At 42.3% G+C, this 24,440-nt stretch overlaps 2 protein-coding genes across 2 annotated transcripts in view; one reads left to right on the top strand and one right to left on the bottom strand.

Annotated features, from left to right (window-relative positions):
* mnat1 (MNAT1 component of CDK activating kinase) overlaps window positions 1-14,099 on the bottom strand; it is a 33,570-nt gene extending 19,471 nt beyond the window's left edge. Inside the window, exons 1-6 of the mRNA XM_028566203.1 lie at window positions 13,876-14,099; window positions 7,273-7,425; window positions 6,827-6,900; window positions 3,956-4,059; window positions 3,624-3,764; window positions 2,269-2,400 (exon numbers count right to left, since the gene is read on the bottom strand). Coding sequence (XP_028422004.1) covers window positions 2,269-2,400; window positions 3,624-3,764; window positions 3,956-4,059; window positions 6,827-6,900; window positions 7,273-7,425; window positions 13,876-13,964 — 693 coding nt within the window. The 5' untranslated portion in view covers window positions 13,965-14,099. The remainder of the gene's footprint in view (window positions 1-2,268; window positions 2,401-3,623; window positions 3,765-3,955; window positions 4,060-6,826; window positions 6,901-7,272; window positions 7,426-13,875) is intronic.
* Window positions 14,100-15,515: 1,416 nt separating this feature from the next.
* Window positions 15,516-22,197, top strand: six4a (SIX homeobox 4a). The gene is made up of 3 exons (XM_028566626.1): window positions 15,516-16,415; window positions 18,143-18,846; window positions 19,935-22,197. Exons 1-3 carry the CDS (start codon window positions 15,691-15,693, stop codon window positions 20,543-20,545), a joined length of 2,040 nt encoding a protein of 679 aa, XP_028422427.1. The 5' UTR covers window positions 15,516-15,690; the 3' UTR covers window positions 20,546-22,197.
* The last annotated feature ends 2,243 nt before the right edge of the window (window positions 22,198-24,440 follow it).

Below are 24,440 nucleotides of genomic sequence, written 5' to 3'. Positions count from 1 at the left end.
TAAGGGCAGCATGAATTTCGGCTTCTGTGACTGGTGAACTTGTACATCACCATAAACATTGAGATGAAAAAAAAACAAGAGGTCATGCATCAGCCCTCTGTCCATTCATCACTGTCACAATCTGTTTCTCCTTTGTGTATGTGATTCACAAGAAAGCATTGCTACTGGGAGCTACTAAAGAGTATTTTGATTGTCAATTAATCTTTCTGTATTGTTTTGTTCAAATTAATCTATTATTTGTTTTGTGAAACCAGTCCATCACAATTTCCAGAGCCCAAACTGACATTGTCAAATTGCTTGTTTTGTCTGACCAACAGTAAAAACCCAATGATAATCAGTTTCCATTGAAACTGAAAAAAAACAACAACCTCACATTTGAGAAGCTGGAACCAGTGAATGTTTTGCATTTTTGCTTGATAAATGACTTAAGTGACTGAATGTCAAAATGGTTGTCCATCAATTTTCTGACAAATGACTAATCAATTAATGACATAATGACATTTCAGCACCAATTCATATTCCTGTCAGTGAAGAGAGGAGCACAAATCAGCTTAAATGTGAATAAAGACATATCATGGAACTGCAGTCCAGCTTTAGAAATGTGTTTTTACAATTGCCTCCCCTAATTTCTGCTCAAGAAAAACTGAAACCTTGCTTGGAAGAAGGGACCACAAGCTTGCAGATAAATGAATTCCAGCAATCTGCAGGAATCCACCGCTCTGTGCTGAAACCCCACCAAGTCAAACAGAAGTCATTCTTATGGACTTTGAAGTGAAGGGAAATCCAAACCCACACGTTCCCCTGACTCAAGTCTCTCAGTCCAACACAGCAGATGCATGGTTAGAGCTCTGCTACACCAACAGGGGCTCAGGGACGGGGGGATGAAGAGAAATGGGAAGAAAGAAGCGAGGAAAACAGCCACAGACGAAGCCAAGAGCAATACAATCATGCTGTTTCTCTCTCCATCAGCAAGTTTAACTTCACGGTGTATATCAAGGGGGTGAGAGTCAGAGTACCAAATCCTCCATTTGGATCAATGCAATGCTTTTCCATGGGTTGGTGGAAGAGTCAGTTGTCTCTGGGGTTTAATTAGTAAATTAATGTTTTTGTCTCAATGATTATTACTGCATTAGATTATTTAACACAGACGTTCCAAAGAGTTAGCAATGCCATACCAATTAAAATGGGCAGGAAAGGCAAAGAAATTTCAGGAGGTTTTTTTCTTCGAAGATGGGGAAAAAAAAGAGAACTGGGTTATACCTGAGTATGTCAAAACGTAGCTCCACTTTGAGCCTAGGTGAGTACTAAGCAGATATCTCTCCCACGCATCACTAAACTGTGGGAAGACAACCATGCCTCATGAGGGTTGCTGTGGGGGTGGGTAGGGGTGATGACACAGCCTATCTCATCACAGTAAAATGAAAATAAACGACTGAAAACCTTAACGATAGCAAAATGAAAGGTCTCTCCAGACAGGGTGAGCACAAAGCTGCAAGCTCAAAACGGCCAGAGCTCACATGCTCTCCCTGTGGGTCCCACCGTACGCCCACAGGAATGTGATGACATGACTGACAGGGTAAGGGCCCTGTTCCCACACTGAAGTAGCACCAGACACGGAGGAACATCCTCCCTTTGAAGGTCTGGACTTTTATCACTGCTCTATTGTCAACAAACACTCCACATGAAGTTTAAATTAGCACTGAACTAAAATCACTCCAATACCTTAACTGTTCAGACCCACTATACAACCAGTGCATAGAGGTATACAACCATGTGACCTTAACCTGCATGGGCTCATTGTAAATATAGTAGCCATTTGTTATTTATGATAAGCGATGGTATGGCTTCTTCAAGCTATCATGTTTCACAGTGCTCACCCTGCTTTCACCTGAAGCAGCAAAGCCCACTCTGACAAATGTGTGCAAGGTCGTGTTCGGACTGACATTACCACAGCATGAAAATGTTTTGCCTTCTCATTCATTTGAATGAGGCCAGTCTGTGTTACGACTGTTTACCTCTCAATTGCCAAAGTGAAAAATAAAATAATTGCTGCCGCGATAACTTTGCAGAATTGTAGAACGCTAATATTATAAACCATTGTCCTGGGCTTCCTGGATGGTAATTCATTATCTCACAAGTAGCTGAAACGACACGCACCCACCAATGCAGTCCCTTGCATGTTTTGAGCACAGGCAAGAGGCTGTCACTTTGAATTTGTATGTATGAACTGGGGTTAAACAGCTAATAAGCCTAAAGTTTTGCACTCACCATATGGATTCCAGTTGAAAATAAACTGGTAGGTTTGACCGCTTGCTTCTGTTGCTCTATCTGAGTCTCCAGCTTGGCAGCGCGGACCTTGTGCTGGGCAAGCAAGATGGTGGCAGGAAGTTGAGACTGCTCCTGGAAAAACAAACAGGATTTTATGAGAATGTTAATCTAGGTGAGTGTGATAAATGCAACAAAGTGCTCCATCCAGAACTGGTCAGCGAAAACAGCTGACACTTATATACAGTATGTTGATGCCGTCTCTTTTTGTAACTGTTGCATGTTGAGAAAAGATTAAAACAGAAGCAGCCCCAATACCCACCCAATCAGACACATTATTGATGCAAGCCATATCAACAAAATTGTGGCACTGCAGGGAACGCTACTTCAAGTGCACTGCGCCGCCTTCACCTCCATTAAATGCAAGGTCGGGCATTTCAATTTCTCCTATGGAGTCTTGCCAAGCACAGAGGTCTGTTCTTAGACCTCTGTGCAAGCTTGGACACTTTGTTCACTGAAAAGGTAGGACATTCGTGATGGGGTGGACAGCCACATTAGGACAGTCTAGAGGTGTCTTAGCATTTAACAATAAACCAAAAGTGATTTAATGGCTTCTAACACCAATAAGTCCTGGTTTGATTGAATGTACTTGCTTTATTTGGATGACATCACATGGTTAAATGCTCCTCATTTCACAAAAATGTTGAGAAAAAAAGTTATTATATTCAAGAAAAAAATAAGCCTGGAGACAAATAATGTAAAATGTTTACATTAGATAAGAACAATAATCAAGAAGTGTGTTACGAGTTCCCAGTGATGTGTTTTATTGATTAGTTAACCACTGCTTCAGCAAACAGTAACAAGGAATCTAAATGTATGTGTTGGTGTATGTGTGTGAGACCACAGGGATGTACAGAGGTCAAAGCTCAGGACAGTTCCCCCAGGGGGGGTTGGAGCTGATCTCATCTGCCTACAGTCAACAGGCCCTGTGCCTTAAACAAACAAACACACAGCTTAGCCTGCTATCTGTGATGGTCCTTCAGCAGCACGCTCTGCAGGAACAATCACTTCCAAAGCCTGCAGCTCAACACAATGGAGTCAGGAGGCTTTGGAATCACAGAATGACAACAATGCAGCCCACAGCACAATGACTGGTAATAGTCTCTTAATGATCTCACAGCCATGAACCCTCAGGCTGTGTGTGTGCGTGTGTGTGTGTGTGTGTGTGTGTGTGTGTGTGTGTGTGTGTGTGTGTGTGTGTGTGTGAGTGTGTGAGATATGGAACATCTGACATAATGTGACAGCTTTTTGCTCACCAGACTTTGGACATATGTACATGCAACAAGTTTGTATCTCACCAGCTCATCCAGCAGAGCCTGCTTGTTCTTCCTCTTGGCCTGTAGCTGCCTCTGCTCCTCCTGCAGCAAGTCCAGTCTCCGCTGCTCATTGCCCTGCTGCTCCAGCAACAACAGCTCCTCCAGCTCCTCCTGCTCTCGTGTCTGAGGAGAACAGGGATGTTGCAAAATGTCGTGTCACATCTTTGACCACAGGTCTGACTTCCCACCAGCCGTAGCAATGCCATATTGTACTTGACCCTACACTCTGACTTCTCCAAGGTGTTTATTTTAGCACCTAATTATCATTATTAATGAAGGTATTATGCATGTGTGAGAAAATACTCGGTACATACAAGTTTAACCTTATTCCTCTGGATGAGATCTCGGTTCTCCCTCTGGTACTGCTCCATCCGCAGCTTGGTGTTCTCGACCTCAATGTTGTTTGTCAGGTTATACACTACATTGAGGAAACACAAACCAGCGTTAAGGGGACTTAAAGGTATCTACATAAAGGCCTTTTATGGTTGTGCGTAGCAAACCCCTCTGCGTCTACGCCAGACCCTACACCGTAGCCTGACGTGCTCCTCTCGAAAAATGTAACTACACGTCGCAGCGACGCACGTCGCCCAGCCGTGGCTTGGTAGCGTTGCATTTCCCCTGACTTGCATTTCCTGGTTCTCCTCTTCTCTGCGTGTAGCCTGCGCAGGACCATAAAACGGCCTTAAGAGCGACAGTCACGAACACATGACACTGTCATGGACACAGTCATGACACATGAACCCTAACCATAACTTGTCATGACAAAAACCGAATGACACTTACTGAAAGAAGCGTTATGTCATAAACGTTTATGACTTGTTTATAATGTTTATGACACGTTCATGTCACTCTTATGTGGATACCTTCAAGTAAAGTGTAACCCAATATACTTGATAAGAAGTTAACTTCTCTCTCAGCTCACTTTTCATGCATGTTTCAACACCCGAGTGCAACACTATGAACATCTTTCAGGAGACGAGACAGTCTGAAAATGTGCGCCGTTATGCCTATTTTTAAATAATACCCCTGTTCACAAGCACTGTTCAAAACCACAATACTATTATTTTCAATTATAGTCTAGATCTAAAGAGTTCCAGAGATAACAAATACGGACATCTGAAATACTTGAAGACAGTGTATAAAATGAGGTTCAAGACAATTTGAATGGTTCAGCCTTAAAAATGACATCTGGTAATTCAATATTTCTCTCAACCTAATTGTGGTACTGACACACTGGAGAGAGCGGATACAGAATGTATACTCATAAGCTGTTGTCAAACTATGGGAAAAAAATTTCAAGGCTGCTTAATAGGAAATTTAAGGAGAATTTTGAGTGTTAAACAAAGTAAAAAACAAAGGAGGTAGTCAACTTAAAGAGCCCCTATTATGCTTTTGGGGATTTTTCCAGTCTTTTAGTGCGTTATATAGTTTTTTGTGTATGTAATAGATAAAGTACAAACCCCAATTCCAATGAAGTTGGGACATTGTGTAAAACGTAAATAAAAACAGAATACAATGATATATAAATCTTTTTCAACCTATATTCAATTGGATACACTACAAAGACAAGATATTTAATGTTCAAACTGATACATTTTATTGCTTTTTTGAAAATATTCACTCATTTTGAATTTAATGCCTGCAACACGTTCCAAAAAAGTTGGGACAGGGGCATGTTTACCACTGTGTTACATCACCTTTTCTTTTAACAACACGCAATAAGCGTTTGGGAACTGAGGACACTAATTGACACTAATTGCTTTGTAGGTGGAATTCTTTCCCATTCTTGCTTGATGTACGACTTCAGCTGCTCAACAGTCCAGGGTGTCCGTTGTCGTATTTTGTGCTTCATAATGCGCCACATATTTTCAATGGCAGACAGGTCTGGACTGTAGGCAGGCCAGTCTAGTACCCGCACTCTTTTACTACGAAGCCACGCTGTTGTAACATGTGCAGAATGTGGCTTGGCATTGTCTTGCTGAAATTAGCAGGGACGTCACTGAAAAAGACATTGCTTGGATGGCAGCATATGTTGCTCCAAACCGTTTAACCTGTTCACCTGTGGAATGTTCCAAACAGGTGTTTTTTGAGAATTCCTCAACTTTCCCAGTGTTTTGTTGTCCCTGTCCCAGCTTTTGTGGAATGTGTTGCAGGCATCAAATTCAAAATCAGTGAATATTTGCAAAAAAAACAATAAAGTTGAACATTAAATATCTTGTCTTTGTAGTGTATTCAATTGAATATAGGTTGGAAAAGATTTGCAAATCATTTTACTCAGTTTTTATTTACGTTTTACAAAACGTCCCAACTTAACTGGAATTGGGGTTTGTAAAAAAAAAAAAAACATTTCACTCCAAATGGAGCACTTTTCTCAACTGCCTGAAAACGGCTAGCCCACATTCCTGTTTGAAATTCCTCAATTAATGATGTCATTGATTGAGAAAGCCAGCACAGTTTTTCAAATGTGCTGCCCATTGGTGCTCCCTGAGCAAGCACAGCCCACCCAACACAACAGAATGGGCCAGCTGACCAATCAGAGAAGACTTTTTATAGGAAGGCAGGCCAGGAGCTCAGACAGCTAAACGACGCAGCAGGCCCGGGTTCGACTCTGACCTGCGGCCCCTTTGCTGCATGTCATTCCCCCCTCTCTCTCCCCTTTCATTTCTTCAGCTGTCCTGTCAATAAAGGCCTAAAAACACCCCCCAAAAAAGAAAACATTTCAATATATGATAGGAACTGGATATCTGAATTTAACATGACATTCTCATTAGCCTTTCTGCTTGGCCCAGCCCTCCCTGTCCTGCTCGGCCCATATACTTTGCATTGGGATCACGTCACACATTAAAAAATAATATCTAAACTCAGGGAAAGTTTTGCAAATATTAAACCTCCATGGTTTCTAAGTGTTTAATATAAATAGTAATAATTGACCCTATTTACAGTTTGAGGTGTCCTGTCAACAGGTTTACAGACATCTCTAATGGTGGTCTATGAGGAAGATGCATATTGGGCTGAAGGGGATTTTTTGTTGCAGCAGCACAGTTTGGCCACTGAAACAAAGTAGTAGTGAGGCTGACTGGCCGCATCATATCCTGCTCTCTTGCCAATCAAGACGTGTTAGCATTATACTAATAAGCATCCCTTTTGCCCTCTGTTTCAGCATGAGGCTTCCAAGTGGGTCCTACCTATGTCCTCCAATTGCTCAAGGTAGTCGTTATATTCTCTCAGGCTGGGGAAGTCAAAATCTCTCTTGTTGTATCTGCAAAGGAAGAACAGAACTGATGAGACAAATAGTAAAACCTGATGAAAGCAGATATGCACGGACATTAATAGCCTCCATTAAATCAACCATTTTAAAATACCATGTCTGCATACTGCCTAATAGGCATACATTAGATGTCAATTAGGGGCTATTAAAGAACAGATGAGAGGGAGAGAGGAAAGCCAGGGAGGGGCTGAGAAGTAAAAACCTGGCAGGGAAAGAGCCTTACCGTTTGAGCCCCCCCAGGGAGACTCATTGTCTACAAAACAAACGTAATGAGAAAGACAAAGGTGGCTTAAGAAGTGGGAGGAGGCATTAGATGACACATAAACACGCAGAGCCGCACCCCTCACCCTCCTGGTCACTCACATCTTCAGCACCTTCTTGCGAATCTCCACCTCCTTATCAACGGTCGGGTCTTCGAAGAGCTGCACGCGGAAGTTGCTCTTCCTCAGGGGCGTGTCGCACTGCACACAGTTACCCGAACCACGCACAAACAGCATCTCCACACAGTTCTCACATCTGTGGGGGAGAGGGGACAACAAAACAGAAAATACCATCAAGCTGAGTCAAATGTTTCCAGAGGTGGCCCTCCCAGGCAGGCCAGAGAGTCAGTTGTAAGCATGTGTGGGCTTATGTGGCTGCTGAAATACAATTTTCCTCACAGTAAACCAAATTTGTGTTGTTTTTTTCTACATGTCTGTAAGTTATCATCAGGCGCAGTGGGTGATAATGGGGGATATGAATATTTTCTCTGAGTGCTCAAAGATGGCTGCTATTATGATTGGAATGTCGATTAGGCTGCCTCCTACTCTCAGACAAGAGGAAATTAGCCTGACACCCCATCAGTGGTGTGTCTGTCTGCACTGGAAAAACATTTGCTTTATTGTTATTTCAACAGACCTCAGTCATGCCACGTTGCATAATATGATAAAATCCAGCTCTGTAATTCACAGTGTAGTCTATCATTATAAGAATGGACTCAGTCTTACGTAATTTTTGGCGAAGAAATACGGATGGACAATTGCAGTTTTTTGTGTATTCCTTATTTCATTGGTAAGTATTCTAAGATGAATTGTAATTATTGCTTAAGACTTTCATTTATCTGAAAATGTAACTTTAATATCTAAAAAAAAAGGAGCATCAGTATGTTTACATGCAATTCCAACCTTTCTCCTTCTTCTGGCAAAAGATGGCATCATTATTCCTGACAGTGTCTAAATGAAAGGAGCCACGTTTAAGCCATATGTATCTACTGTAAATCTTTTTAATGAATGTGATTACTTTCCAGGACAAAATACGTAGCAGAACAGCACTGTCATGATGAGTTTTCAGGCAGCCTTTGGTTCCTCATATCATTGTATTCAGTAAAGATGCCTCTCCACCTGCCATTCTGAACAAAAAGCAGAAACACTCTTCGGATACTAGTGTTGTGGAATTTCATGTAAAGGCCAGGTTCAAACAGGAAGGTTTACTTCATGCACCATGACGACATGACTCCATGGCAACTGTCAGACCTAGATGAGGGCACAACCCTGAGCTTAGCCATCAATCACACCTTTATGCAGGTAGGCGTTTACCCATCAGTCACACTCAAGCGAGGAGTGGACACTGAAGACAATGGGAATGTTCCTAAATCTCCCCTGATGGGGTGGAGGGCCTGAACAAACGTTTGCACAGTACACGCTTTTAATTAAGTCTCTGCGGAGCTTTATTTCCACAGGAATTCACCTTCCTGCTTGTGACCACCTTCACAAAAAACAACATCTGGTTTTCAAATGTCACTATCTGCTTTTAAGCACCAACAGTTTTAACAAAATAGAGCAAAGTTGATGGGAAAAAGCCAGATTTTCACAATACATCATTGATGATAATGGTTGATGAATTTATTTCCAAAGTCGAGGACTGGGCTTGAGACACTGGTGCCTAGTCAAAAGCTTTCTTGGGATGGAGCCTTTAAGAACAATCATGACAGACTCATCATGCAAGACATTTCACTTCATCAGCAGGATAAAAAAAAAAAAAAAAAAAAAAGCAGTTGAAGGAGAAACTGCAGAGCCATGGAGTTTGGCTGTTTACATCTAACATCGCAGATATGGGTCAAACAAGCCCAACCTGCCAAGTGTGACATCGAGATCTTACGGCCAATCAGCAAACTGATATAACTTGCATTGTAGGAGACTATCTTACAAGCATTTTAGCTTGGTTTAGATGAAGCCACAAAATAAAAATAAAAATGAAAGTTGAACGACAGACAGAAACATCTGCGTTGTCCAGTTGGTGCTTCAGAGCATGAGAAGCCCCAGCTCGAGTGCACCCTGGAAGAGGCAGATGTTCATTGTGGCCCCAGGCTACAGGGGATGTATAGGCCTGGCCATATGGAGGTAGATGGAGGGATTCAGCTTGTTTCCACAGGCCCACAAAGAGCCCATTCATCAACACGGGGCGAGGAGTGGGGCGTAGCTTGCCCCCTGCCCCATAAATGGACCACACAACAGAACTCTCCAAAGGGGAAATCCTGTGTAACTCTAGAGCAAAGAGGTGAACGTCTAAGAGGGAAGGAGGAGATTTTAAGAGTCAATTTGCCATCTTTCTTCTGAAATGTGCCTTCTCTAAGTGACAGCTTTCGGATTGTGTGCCTGTTGCAATTTGTAATCAAAAGAGGACTCAGATATCTCTTGCCAAGGCTACGCCGTATTACTTGGCTTACTGAACAGACATTTAAGTGAGCCGACAGATCTCTAGCAGCTTGCCATCCCTGTGTCCCAGGGCTGTTGTCGCTGACTGAGTATTCCTGACTCCTCCCTCTCTCACCTGTCCTGCTCAGAGCTCCAGGCTCCTATCTTTCCCATCTGCAGCTGTCAGCAGGTCAAAGAAGGGGGTGGTAAGAAGAGGGTGAACAGGGCCCTGGCTCAGCAAAGAGGCCTCCCCACCACCACCACCCCTTGGCGACATTGCCTGCATCTCTGCTTCCTCCTTATGCAAGAAAGAGCAAAAACAAAACAGCCCTATAAACTCACAGGAGCTGGATTCACTTGTTTCTGCCACAAGGCTCATGATCTTCACCAAACAACGACTTATTCGGGACAGGGTTGGCTTTTTCTCAAATTTAAACCTGCTAAGATGCTCTGTCCTGCCCTGTGACCTACAATACCTGCAGCAGTACAGTCAAAAAATGCTGAGGCCCAGGATATTGTATGCTTGCTTACACAGGAAGCTTGCGTAGGCTTGTGTGTTCTTAAAAAAATAAAGCTTAGATTTGGTGTGCTTCATAGAGAAGCAAAGTGGGCAGAGATACAGGTTTCAAAAATGTTTTTCCACGGTAAATTTTAAACAGTTTTGTAAATAATAATTTCAATGTTCTTTAAAATAAAAACGGGGATATGAAAAAGGAAACAATACTATGGGCAAGAACCAACGGTTTGTGGAACAGAAGCTGAGGTAAGGCTGATGTTAGGCTCTCTATAAACAGCAAAGGCAACAAAAGTTTAAATTATTTTACAACAATGCCCTATGGAACTTGTAGTTGACTTCTGTCTTAAAGAAATAGTTCAGCATTCTGGGAAATATGCTTATTAGCATTCTTGCTGAAACTAAGGCTACGTTCACTACTATGTTTTCATTTAAAAATGACTATGTTTGGCTAAAAGAGAAGAAAAGAAGAGGAGGCAGTTGGCTCTGTCAAAAGGTCAAACAAATCTGCCTCCTAGCACCACTAAAGCTTACTAATTACGTAATATGTTGTTTGTTTTTTTATCCGTGTAGCAACTCAAGTGGAATAACCAACAATTTACAATTTAGTTAGAGGTGCTGGTAGGCAGATTTCTTTATCTTTAGACAAAGCCACACTGGCCATTTTCCGCTACTTCCAGTCTTTATGCTAAACCAACCATCTTATGGCTGTAGTTAGCTACAGCCATAAGATGGTTAGTTTAGAAAGCAAATAGAATGCTAATAGTTAAGAAAGCAAATACCTTATTTCTAAAATTGTTGATTTATTCCTTTAATTTTTCAAGTACACAGTTGTTTGTACTGATTACTAAGCCAAAAGTATTTTATGCCCATACATGTCTTGGAGGCATCTATAGCTTAATGAATGAACAGAGCTTTTACTTCTGGAAATCTGGACGCCTAAAAAAACTTTCCCCACTAATTACCTAGAACATACAACTACCAGGTACAGGAAACTAGCTTCTACTTAATGAGGTGTGTCTATCCCCAACCTCACTATGGAGGGTGGACCCATGTAATCACCACTGTATGCAGGGCTACTAGTGTCAAATGCCAAAGGACATTGGTCCGGTGTCATTGTGCAAAGGTAATAAATAACATCAAATGCCCCTGGTGACAGCGATACAAAATGTGCTGTGGTGGGGTTTAAATTTAGATGCATGCTAGAGGTGGAGAAGCTCAATAATGCATTGCATCACCTTGTCAGCCCAGATTGGAACGGCCCAGGTAGAGTGAGGCTTACAGTTATCTATATAAATGAACAAGTGCAGAGAGTCCAACCAGGGCTGCAGCTAATGATTAAGTTCAGTATTCATTTATTTTTTCAATAAATCGATTTAATCATTTAGCCCATATTCATAAAATACAGAAAAGTTACCCATAACAGTTTCCCAGAGCCCAAAGTGACATCTTCAAATTGCTTGTTTTGTCGAACCCAGCCCAAAACTCAAAGGTATCAATTTTTTGGTGATTATAAAATGGAGAACATTTGGGATATATGGACAAACAAGCCCTAAATTCAAATACCGCAATTTGATAGGATGACACATTCACTTCCCAGAATGTTAAAGGTTATGTTATACTTTACTTAAGATATGGTAATAATATACACTAAGAAAGGACAAATTCTATTCTGTGAATTTATTCCCACAAATGTAAACGGAGGTACATCACTCTTCAGAATTAGAGAGGAACCAAGAATTGCACTTGGTACTGTATACTGTATGTGCATGTACACATTGGCTTTTCTAATTTCATATTTTTCATATTTCCCTTTCTTTCTTATTCACTTTTCCACATAGTTGATTGCATCAAGATGGGAAATCAGTAACTGTGAAATTGAAACACATTGCTCACGCTACAGTACAGGCCTCCATATTTATCAACTCTTGGGGAAACCCAGCCGCAAACAAAAAACCAAATAACACCAGTGATGTAAATACTGATACAGTTTGAGAGTACAGCAGTTTCCAAGAGGTGCATTAATTCACAGTTGCACCCGCTCTGAGGAACGAATCCAAGGTGACCTGGGCTGGAAGGACATCTCTCCAAATTGCTTCATTGCAGAATCATTTTAATTTTCTGTGTGTAGTCCTGCATCCAGACAGAGGCGGTGAGTTATAAGCTCGCTGACCTGATGACAAAGCACGGCCACTTCCTGATGGTACAGTCAATAAACAGACAGGGTCGAAAAGATGCTCTCATCAGGCTACCACCGTCATTGCACGATGCTCATAGAAAACTTGCCCCCATCATTTAAATGACCAGGTTTTTAAACAGATGACAAGGTTAAATATAGGAAAATGCACAGCAAACAAGTTTTTACTGAGTACTGACATGAGGATGAAGCACAATAAAAACTGCAGCGTCACAATAAATAGCATTAGAGTAAACTTATTACAATAGTTTATAAAGCAATTCAATTTTTCCACTTGTGATTAATTGTTTGTCATTTTTTTTAACATAAAATACCATATATTTGCCAATTACAGGTTGACAAGAGCAAAGACTTGCTTACGTTGTTTAATGTTATTGTAAATTTAATTTACTTAATATTTAATCTAATTAGAATTTTCAATATAAGTTAATATTTTAGCCTCTGGTAACTTGTGATGGCCATTTTCTATTTTGTGTTTTATGCTAAATGTAGAATCCCACCACAGGGCTTTAGTAAGTAAGTAAAAAATGACATATTAAAAGTTATGTTTAGGGATCAGTCTTGAGATGGTTAAAGGTAGGTGTGAAGGTGGAAACGTTTATGTCTAGGTTGCATTTTTAATGGATTGGGTTAGGACAGGGTATGGGTCTGGGACTGATTTCTGTCTCTGCTTGGGCTTCTGTCCATCTCCATAAGATGGTCCTTATGGATCCTGCCTTAGGTCGGTAGGGTCCATTAGAAACATCTTAAGAGAGAACATTATTCATCAGTTTAGCACAAAAAAATACATTGGTCATACTGTGACCATGCAGCGCAGTCCTTGTGTAGATTAGACTGTCTTTGGTCCTTTAAGTTGGCCCTTTTTTACCACCTCTGGATAATGTTGTACTCATTATGTGGTCAAAACAAACAGAAAGTGTATACTCCTCATCTCTCTGCCATCCTGAATTTGTTGAACTTTACATTAAAAGTCTTATTTCAAAGGACTGACCACTCCTTCATCAAGTTTTTAAAGAGGGGTACAAATAAGCAGGTCAGGTGCAAACAATGTAGCAATGCAGTGTTATTAATAAGAGCTAACTGTCTGTAATGTTTATAAACAAAGTCTGGCAAGATTGACAGTTATTATGCAGCACTATTAAGGCTGTGATGGAGCATAAACCACCTATAAACTGTGTGAACTCTCCTGTTGACGCTAACGTTACCTTTAGTCTTTCTAAGAGATAACGCTAGGCATATTTAACAATATTAATATTATAATAACAATATGAATGTGGGGTTCATAACCGACAGGAAGTCATTTTCCGACGTTATACTTGTCGCATTATCTATGATCAGAGAGCACATTAAACCGTTAGCTGTAGCTTAAAGCTCATGAGGTGTCGGCCAACCGTTAAGATTTAAGAGAGTATTATACAGCTAAACACAAGTGGAAATAGTTTAAAAATAAGACTTATGCGCCTGCTTTAGGGGTTTCTTATGTTAGTAAGTTAGGTGTGCAAAAGCTGGGGGAAATAAGCTTCCCTCTCTAGCTACTTTCGTTCAGCTGTGAGATATAACGTTACTGTGTAATAAATACTCACAGCGTGTGGCCGCAGACGTTCACCATCAACTTCAGCGACGGATTTCTGTATTTGGTTGTTTTGCATCTCGGACACCCTTGGTCGTCCATTTCAGCCTGCGCAACACAAAATAATAATTAAAATACCTCGAGAGAAGTGTCAACAACTAGCAGCTCTCCTGTCACTTTCCCGGCGGCGAACCGTTGTGTTACACAGAAAGCGGTCCGATGGGAAACGCCATGAATAAGAGAAGTTCCTATTAAATGATAACCTCTACAACAGTGGTGGTCACACTGTGGTGCATGCGCACCAAGGGGTCCCTGAGGAGTCCCTGGGGGTATGAGGTAAAAAGCTGAGTGGTTTATTTTCACTTATCCACTCAGAGAGAGAATGTAGAAAATGGCTGTTTTGATTATAGGTTTCACCTCCTCTGCATTAGGCTACCCTATAGATCACCATATATTCCATGATCTAATGTAAGTCTGTACTGGAACATAATTAAAACAAAAACCTCTCCAGATGTTACTCCCCAGGGCTTCTGACATCATGCAGTTTCTAGTTGAATATGTAATGTGTTCATAATAATTCACCATGGATGGTGGCTATAGGCTATCATGTGATTTATTGTCTCAAATAAGAGAAACAATATAATAGCCTATTATAGTTATAAAGAGTAACACTAACAGGTTGCTCTTTTCAAAGGTATAGCTCTGAAAACATATTCTATCACAATCACTAAAAGCCTAGGCCTAGCCATGTGTCATATTGATTTATTGACTATGTAGGCTTATAAATGTCAGTCATTGATCAGACACCAAGTTAGACGCCAGTGCCACATAAGACTGATAATTATTTGCAAGACAATAATGAGCAATTTCTCAGCTTTCAAGTTATGTTATGACAGCATAAATATAATGCTGTAAGACTAGTATATGCTTTTACAGATTTCAGATTTAGGTGATTTTTTTAAGATATTAAATCATGTTATTTCAAATTATATTAATGGAAGACAGATAGGTTGGCTCTGGGGTCTAACAAATATGAAAGGTGAAAATAAAACTTAGAGATGTAGTTTTGGGAGGACAGAAATATCACAGCACACACAATGTCATCTAGGAAATACTCTGAATTTGAAATAATGCAGAATTTTTTCCCTAGCCATTACTAAATATTATACATCTATGTATGGGATTTGACCTAACACGCTATGAGATAATTGTGTGTTGTGATCATGACCCAATGTGTCAATGACTTGTGACAGACAAACTGCCAATATTCACAAATTAACTCAATCACATAGCACCTTAAACTACTATGGATATGTACTGAAAGTTATTTAGAATATTTCCTTTGGAGTGGAGTAGGCCCATTTTGGGACAATGGCAATAGTCCCAGGGTTATTTTTCTCGATATGAGAATAAAAACACTTTGATGTTTCCGCATTTAGCTATGCCAGCTTCTGACAATACAGAAAACAAGGATATCCCGTTCCCACGATCCCAAAAGCACTCACCTTGCACAGGTGATCCACGGGAATATAGCCTACTGTAAGTTATATGACTGACAGCTGGAAACCAAACATTCGTGTCTGAATCGCGCTCGCTCCTCCCTTATGGGGCCCTCCGCGGCCAATAGCGTGTCTCTCCTGCAGATAGACCCTAGTGTGTCTCCTTCCAGCTCCAGTCCCCGCAGAGTAAAAGTCACGTTGGAAGGAAAAGGGGAGAGAGATATCTACTTACAGCTGCTGTCAGATATCCGATCGTATTCGCATGGCGAGGAGGTAACCTGATCGATCTGGGAGGAGTGACTTTACTAGGGAAGGCTTGAACAAAAAAAATGTCTTCTTCTTCTGCCGGAGAAGTCACAACAGCAAATGACATCAAGAGGGAAAATGTGAAGGAGGTGGATAAGCGGGAGTGCATCAAGCTTGTGGCGCTGGACGCGGCGGAGTTGTCCATGGAGCGCAACACGGACGCGGTGCGCACGGAGCTGTTGGTGAACGCCGCTTCCTCTCTGGCTTTCTCCCCGGAGCAAGTGGCGTGTGTCTGCGAGGCTTTGCAGCAGGGAGGTAATGTGGACCGGCTGGCCAGGTTCCTGTGGTCCCTTCCACAGAGTGACCTGCTACGCGGCAACGAAAGCATCCTGAAAGCCCAAGCCCTCGTTGCTTACCACCAGGCTCGGTATCAGGAGTTGTACAGTATTTTGGAGAACCACAGTTTCAGTCCGTCCAACCACACCTTTCTGCAAGATCTATGGTACAAGGCCCGGTACACCGAGGCGGAGAAGGCGAGGGGGAGACCCCTGGGCGCCGTTGACAAGTACCGGATCCGGAGAAAGTACCCTCTCCCCAGGACTATCTGGGACGGCGAGGAGACTGTGTATTGTTTCAAGGAGAGGTCCCGAAACGCGCTGAAGGATCTGTATAACCAGAATAGGTACCCCTCTCCTGCCGAGAAAAGAAATCTCGCCAAGATTACAGGACTCTCCTTGACCCAGGTCAGCAACTGGTTCAAAAACAGGAGACAGAGAGACAGAAACCCGTCCGAGGCACAATCAAAAAGGTGAGGAAACAAAAGGATCAAGCCATAGACTATTTCAGTCAAACTTCATATAAAACAAATGATGAAAATATTTCTGAGTCTGCTGTGCGTTAAAGGCGCATTCAAACAGAACCAGAATCATTTTAATAAAGTACTAGAAAGCTTTTTTTTCGTGGAAGGGCGCCTATAGTTTACAACCATTCACTCTCAGACATTGACAATACTCAGTGTATTTCATAATGTCCCGTCGGACTCCTTTATAAGACGTGACAATATGAATCATGAAAGGTTGATAATTAAGAAACAAAAAAAAGTGTGCGTAAAAGGGTTTGGAGCACGCTTTTGCTGTTTTGAAATATGAAGCTGTTGCCATTCAGATCCTGTTTCAAGTGTACTGGTGCTAAGGGGCATGGAAACCATAAGCAACTAAATAACATAGCAACTTCTACACTTCAGTGATTTGACTGTCACACTCGAGAAGTTGCTAACTTTGATGAAACAATTAACACGTTACTTTAAGTTATTCTTATCTGATTGTAGTGTGTGTGTGTGTGTGTGTGTGTGTGTGTGTGTGTGTGTGTGTGTGTGTGTGTGTGTGTGTGTGTGTGTTAAAGATGAACACACATAAACACAGTAGCGCGTGCACGTGTTCCCATCCCAGCACATAAATCATTTTCATTGTCACTTTTTTCCCCTCTCAGATCAAAAAGGATATCAGAGCCCCCATCAGCTCCTGCGTTTCATTTTATAATCCTCCACACAAACAGACAGAAATGTAGCTTCTTTCATGTGTCTCTCTCTGTGAACAAAGCTGACGCGCACCTGGTGGAGGTGACCCCTCTCTCTCTCTCTCTCTCTCTCTCTCTCTCTTTCTTTCTCTCTCTCTCTTTCTTTCTCTCTCTCTCTCTCACACACACACACGCACACAACATTATAGATTACATTTAAGTCGCTCCTAAAATTATTTAGAAACAGTGTATTAACAACATTAATTATAACTGGATATTTTCAATAAATCCTGTCATATTAGTAGCAACTAATTATACTATTTCCTGGAAGTGACGGAGTGTGTGTGTGTGTGTGTGTGTGTGTGTGTGTGTGTGTGTGTGTGTGTGTGTGAGAGAGAGAGCGCGCAGGGGGTGCAGCTGTTTAGATCAATCTTGAAAAAAAAAGAGCTCGTTCATTAATAAGCTAACTACTTATGTCGTTTTAGGACTTCATGGAAACAGAACAATATGGATTTAAAATGGCAGCACCATTTTAAATTGAGAAAGAAAATTCAAGTACATACTCTCAGCCATTTGTTTTGTCACAGCCACCACTGCTGGCAGTTTTTCGTACCAGCATTTATTGCGCCAAATGGTTGCACGGTTGTTGACGTTGGTTGGTTGTTGTCAGTGTAGCTCTCCATGAGGTAAGGGCGCTACACATTCACAAACACAGCCTGCTCTTCAAAGCTGTGTAATAATACAGCAACAAACGTGACTCTGGAAAGTTGTGGGTGGAAAGAAAATAAATGCCAATATACAAATTGTATTTTGTTGAATTTGAGTTGTAATAGTGCTTTAGAGTGTGTTCTCTAAAGGAGAAATTACTTTATATCTATATCAGGAACATGCACATTTTCCAATCTTAGCTAACGTTTTTATTCAAAAGGGGGCTTGAAGTTAAATTATAACAATAGTTTACCACAAATAATTCCTTTGTTGTTGTTGTTTTGTGACACACCATTTGTCTTTTTTTCACAGTGAATCTGATGGAAACCATAGCACAGAGGATGAGTCGAGCAAAGGCAATGAGGAGTTGTCTCCCCGACCCCTCTCTAACTCCTCAGATGGGGTAATCCCCCATGGGACCCTTCCAATTCAAACAGGGCCTCTGGACAGTGGGGTGGTCATCCAACAGATCGGGGACATCAAACTGCCCCCTGGATCCAGCAGTGGCAGTCTCTACAATGGAAGTCTAGTGACCAGTAACCCCTCATCCACTGTGTTTCACAATGGTGGCTCATCTTACCTCCACACACCTGGAAACATCCTCTTCAACGGGCTCAATTTAGGCATCCAGCCCTTGGCCTTCAACCCTCTGAGGCCGTCTGGAGGGGTGCTGCTGGGGAGCTCTGGCATGGACATGCAGATGCAGACAGGACAGGAGAAGGGACTGGGCAATTCTGCTGAGGACTCTGCCCTCCAGTATGCCTCCTACTCAGGTTGTGTGAACGGAGCAGAGGTGAAGTTGGAGGGGGTTCACACCATGGCTGCCCAGAACGGAGGCTCCTCTGTGCTCACATTCAGCTCCTCGTCAGGTGCGCTGCAGCTGGGTGGCTACAGTCTGGTCCAGGTACCAAGTGGGGTCTCTGACAGCGATGGCAGCTCATTACTCAACAGCAACGTAGGTCTTCCTCCACTGCAGCTCTCTTCCCGCTCATCTTCCTCAACAGTCACACAACAAGGTGGGTTCAGAAAACTACAGCATTATTTAAACTTACATACTTGTTTGGTTGTAATAGCCTTGTTATGTTTACTTCAAAGTTGTATTTAAATATACTGAGGCAGAAATAGCCGCCAATGACAAAATAAGTTGGTTATGACTCATTGAACTCACAGCTTTGGTGATATTGTCTAAAACAGTGATATAATGCTTAAGGATTTCGAGGCATTCAATGTTCATTTCCCCTTTTTAAAGTAGTCACCTAAATCCATTAAAGTTGCACTTTGCCATAATGTAATGCTAGTATGTAGTGCAGCTTGAAGACAAGGAAAAGACTCCATTATGATCTATCACATATTAGAATAACCAAAATCCATAATCTACTCTCATATCAAAATATAAATTTGATATCCTTATATCAGTGGTGCCCTTTGCTGTCCTTAAATGTTACAGTGCAATGCTACGTGTCTCGGGTGGTTTGTCAACAGGCCTCTACTACGTCCACCCAATATATCTGAGCTGCTTTATTCTTGGCTTGTCTGTGTTTGGGCCATAGCCCAAAGGGCCGATACTACACATAACATAGAGCAGAAGAAACAGGGTAGGGCCACACACGCACACACGCACACACACAGACACACACACACAGAGAAGAAGGTGGTCCTTTGAAACCCCCAGAGATGAATAAAAACAAGCTCTGAAGTCACCATCACTCATCATCATTGCACTCTTGATCTGCAGAGCAGGGAGGAGGGGAAATATGTTTCAGACAATCAGAGGCCATGAAGCGCACTAACAGGGAATAAGCCAGTACAGCACTTAACTTTGACATAAAGCAGAGAATCTACACCAGGATGAATAATAAGGAAAAACAGAAAATTGCAGCTTGCTGTTGAGTCCTGGCAGGCTCTTGCACTCGTTCTCCAGGGGGCACCACAGGGAAAGAGCACAAAGTGTGTGAGACACACAACAGCAATTTCAGGGCCAAGGCCTGCTGTAAATGAAACGTATAATACTGTGAGGAATGAGAAGGGGAACCAGCAATGGGAATAGGATCTAATGTGGAGGTAGAGGGACTGTATGTATTGATCCATTGTTGTATTACCACAGGTACCATGCCTCTGAATAATGTAGCAGTGAGTTCCTCCAGTGACGACTCGTTCCGGCAGCAGGACAAGCTGACCATGACATCCCTGCACCACAGCACTGTCCTCTACAGCATGAGCAACACCGGCCAGCAGGCCATCAAGAAGGAGCCTCTGGAGGGAGGCGTGTACTCCTCATACCACCACGGGCTCCACCTGGACCCCAGCGGTCAGCTCAGCTACACTACCCCCAACTCAGAAGAGGTTCCTTCCAGCCAAGGTCCCGCCTTGACCACCGAGGTCTCCGCTGTCAACTCGTCCAGCCCTGAGCCAGAGGTCTACACCACCCTCACTGTCAGCACGCCCCTGATGGCTCAAACAGACCCCGGCAGCCACCACCTCCAGCCTGCAGAGTATCTCAGGGGCCACGAAGTCCGGGGGCCCTCCTCGCATCTGATGGGCCCCTGCATGAACAACAACTACATGAACCTTGTAGAGAACAAGGTGGACGGCACGGGCTCAGGAGGCGTGAGTGAGATGGTGCGGGCGATGTGTGGGGAGATGGAGGCTGTGGAGGGGAAGGAGCTAGCCAAACTACAGACAGTGCAGATGGAGGAGGACATGGCTGACCTTTAACCTCTCTCCTCTCGCAGAAGCACTCATGCCCCCCCAAGCAGTGATATGGTGAATCTTTTTACTTTTGTGTGCGTGTGTGTTTGTGTTTTTTTTACCATTCATTTCCTCTAAATGTTAAATTATTTGTGTTCATTTGACTTTTACAATGCACTCTATTGTCAGAGGGGAGCCCTGTGGGTGAGCATTATCAGTTTATGATAAAAAAAATAAAAGTCTATGACATGTTTTAAAAGCCCCGTTTAAAAGATGAAACATAACGACTGTTACATGCTAACAGAAGAAGTCGCTGTATGTGTTCGAGCCATGTCTAAATGTGCATTTTTATAGACAACACCTGCTACTTCCTGTTGAGTGGATTTGATCTGTAGGAGCAGGTGCTGGAATGCCTCGAGTCATGTGACCAGGATGTTCCTCCAAACTAAATGCGTCATGTGGGTCAAACCAAAAAGGTCATTCAGTAGGGGAAAGAGGGAGAGAGCCTCTGTGAAAACAGTCAGATAAACAGCGACAGCTTTACGAAAGGACTGCCACACACATACAGAGAATAGGTCATTAAACACACAAAGCTGCTGATTTGGGAAAAAGTGTCCTTCAGTAATCACGTTACATTTTCTGAATATCTCTCAAGTCACTGCAAAACCCTGTTATTGTGCTTTAAATCATACCAAATGAACTAGGAGTGTTGGACTAGAGTTAAGACAAATGTGCCTTTCTGCTTCTTAAAATACACAATGGCATTGATCTGTTTTGGCATTTGCACTACCATGATGACATTACAATGTAACATGTTTCAAACAGCCTTCATGTTGGAGGGTTTGTCATGCCTGACACACCTCAACAAATGCACACTACTTCAGTAATGACTCAAATTTCAAGCCTCATCGTCAACCTGTGAGATCAAGCTATGAATGAAGATCTAAAGGTCACGTTGTTGGTTGACATGTTCGTCGAATGTTGTTTATAATGCTGCAACTCATAGTATGTTAACTAGATGTGATGATGCTATACTATATCCTGTTTCATTTTAATGTGTCTATCCAAATGTCAGTAAACATTAATGATATTTTTCTATAAAGGGATTGTAATAGTCTCTTTTTGCATGGCGTCATAATGTTTTGGACACTAGTGCCTTTTACTTTTGTTTTGTGAATAACACTGAAAGTAAGCTCAGTCGTAACTCTTGGTTGGCGTGCAGGCTGTGACATTGCAGCTTCAGAGATTTACCACCACCGCCGCAGCCGTCACTGGCACATTTGTTGGGTGTCAGTTGAGAGAAAGACAAGAGAATGTGGAGCCCATTTGTCAAGTGTGTCCAGTGCTTTTCACAACAGGAGCCTAATTCCTCGCTGTCATACATGACCATAATAGCACATTTCAGCCTCACAACCAACTCACACCATGTGCATCTATCTGTGCATTGCATGTCTTCATACAAGTGGACGAGTAATACTTTTCTTTGGATTTATGACATAATCCCATCAATTGGAATGAATGTTTCAATGAAAGTATCCTCAGTGCTTTAATGTCATACCAAAAATGAGTCATGGGCAAATAGAATAAAACTGATGGTCATTTGTTTTGTTTTTGTTTTTTTAATCTTAGTTTGAATTATATGTTTGTTATCTGAAATTATGTGAATGTATTTTTCTAAATCTCCATACTGCAATAAAAGTTTATATTTATAAAAACATAAAACAGATATTTTTTTAATTATTTCTAACAAATTTAGCTTCAAGATGACTGATACAATGAAGTGATGCTCTCTGAGTTTTTGTTAAATTTAATTTTAGGCATAGAATATGCCTGTAAATGTAAGTTCATGCCAGACAAAAAACATATGTCTTCCCAACATTTAAAAGTCCTATGTTGCCAAACTGTGAGGATGGGGGGTAATCCAGCAAGCCTGGTGCTGCTCTCTGCAAACCTGCAGTGATCGTTTGCACATGCCTGGCAACCTGGAGTTCATTAGCCCTCCTTTTCTCATCCCTGCCCCTGTAATTCAAATAAACAGCAATGAGATTTCCAGAGGCAAAGCTCCTTTTGGGTGGGGGGTCTGCAGCTCCCCAGAGCTCAGGCCAATCCAATGGACTTTTCCCCAAGCGAAGGCCGAACAACCTCCCCAACTATACCGCTACTTCAACATGTGGAACAATGAATCTAAGGTGCTGTCACTCAGACACTGAGTCTATATCCAGTAAAGTGCCTGAACTTTAGAGGATTCTACTTAAATTCATGAATTTTCACCCAATGCTTGTTCACTCTGTGGGCACCCAACCAAACCAGCAAAGGAGAGATAAAATGGAGACAAAGTTTGACAAATGGACACACAGCAAGGGATTTTATTTTATTCACAGCGTGTCTGTGGTGGATTATAGGAGTTGTCCTTTCAGCAGATCCTGGCTGGAGGAGTTATATATGATCCAACTGATGACCTAAATAAACAGAGGCTGTTTGTCTGTGCTCACTGTTGAGGCACAGAGAAAGAAAAGAAAAAATGGGAGAGACTAGCGGGAAAGGGAGGGAGAGGCAGGCAACCGGGATAAAGTTACCTGTGCACAGGTGACCTCGTCGCCATGGGCAGTGGATTAGCTGATTGTTAGGTATCAGGTAACTCCTCCTGTAATATTGAAGAGGGTGAAAACAGCTTTGTTGGAGCCCAGAACAATATCCCATTTGCAGCATGGACTGTGGGTCTCACGGGGAGGGGGACACAGAAAACTCCAAATTCCACCTTTGTATTGTGCCTATAAATTAGACAGGAAAGGAGCACAATTGTTCCCTCAAAGAAGATGTGTGGTACATTTTTCATGGGGGCTGAGGACAGCTAGTTGCTGTTTTTTCTTTTCTTTTACTGCTCCCTTGATGTGTGAAAATCAGGACATGCCCATATCTAAATAGTAGTAGATAATTTTTGTCCACAATTTCAAACATGCAACGTAAAACATACTTGGGTGTGCAGTAAAAAAGGGGGGAACTCCCCCAGAATTCAAGCCTTATTAAAAACACTGACCTCTGATCTTTCAGATGGTTTCAAAGCTGACATTTAATGCGGCGCAGCAGACTGCAAGCCATATGTAACATGACCTGGGGAGCACGGTACTCCACTGCTCCACGTCCCACTAATGAGAGGGCAGGGGTCAGCGGGTACCAGCCTGCTCACACAGACCCACCACTACTGGCCAAGGCCTGGGGAGAGGACTTCTCCCTGCTGGCAGAAACTAAATCTACTCTCGGCTCTTCCGAGGTTGTGGAAAGTAGGTGGTGTTTATGAACCAGAAGGAATACATGTCCTCAACACTTGCAACTTTTTTCTCTTACCTCCACTTAAAATAACTGAGTTGTTGCTTGGCCAGGTACAGTATGTGCACTTCATCATCCAGTAAGGAAAAGGGAAGTTGCAAAGAGCATGATTCACTGGTTTGTTCTGGACTACAAGGACAGAAAGCACAAGTCATAGGGATAGTTTGTGAAGTGTGCGTGTGTGAATGTGACACACTCACACATGCTCACTCAGAGGCAGCAGCTGGGAGGAAGCATCAGGTCCAACACCACAGTATTTCCCAAAGAGAAAAACAGCACTTTGTAACAGGAGCAGTAGCAGATGAGGACTGAAATGATCAGTGGACAGTGGACACACACACACACACACACACACACACACACACACACACCTGCTCAACTGTCTGCCTTCTAAAACGTTGTCATTTACTAAAACAAATGCGACAACTCGTCGTCTGCGGAGTTACATTTTGACTTGTATGATAGCACTGTCATGGCGCCCCCTCCCTGCCAACAGGCATACGTGGTATAGCAACAAATTTCGTTTAAATCCTTCCTTTTGTTTATTTATGTGTTTGTCTGCCCATCTGGTCTGTTTACTTACTCCAGCCCTGCA

The sequence above is a fragment of the Perca flavescens genome, chromosome 20 (assembly GCF_004354835.1).
Source record: "Perca flavescens isolate YP-PL-M2 chromosome 20, PFLA_1.0, whole genome shotgun sequence".
Taxonomy (NCBI): Eukaryota; Metazoa; Chordata; class Actinopteri; order Perciformes; family Percidae; genus Perca; species Perca flavescens.
This window is presented reverse-complemented; position numbering and strand designations above follow the sequence as displayed.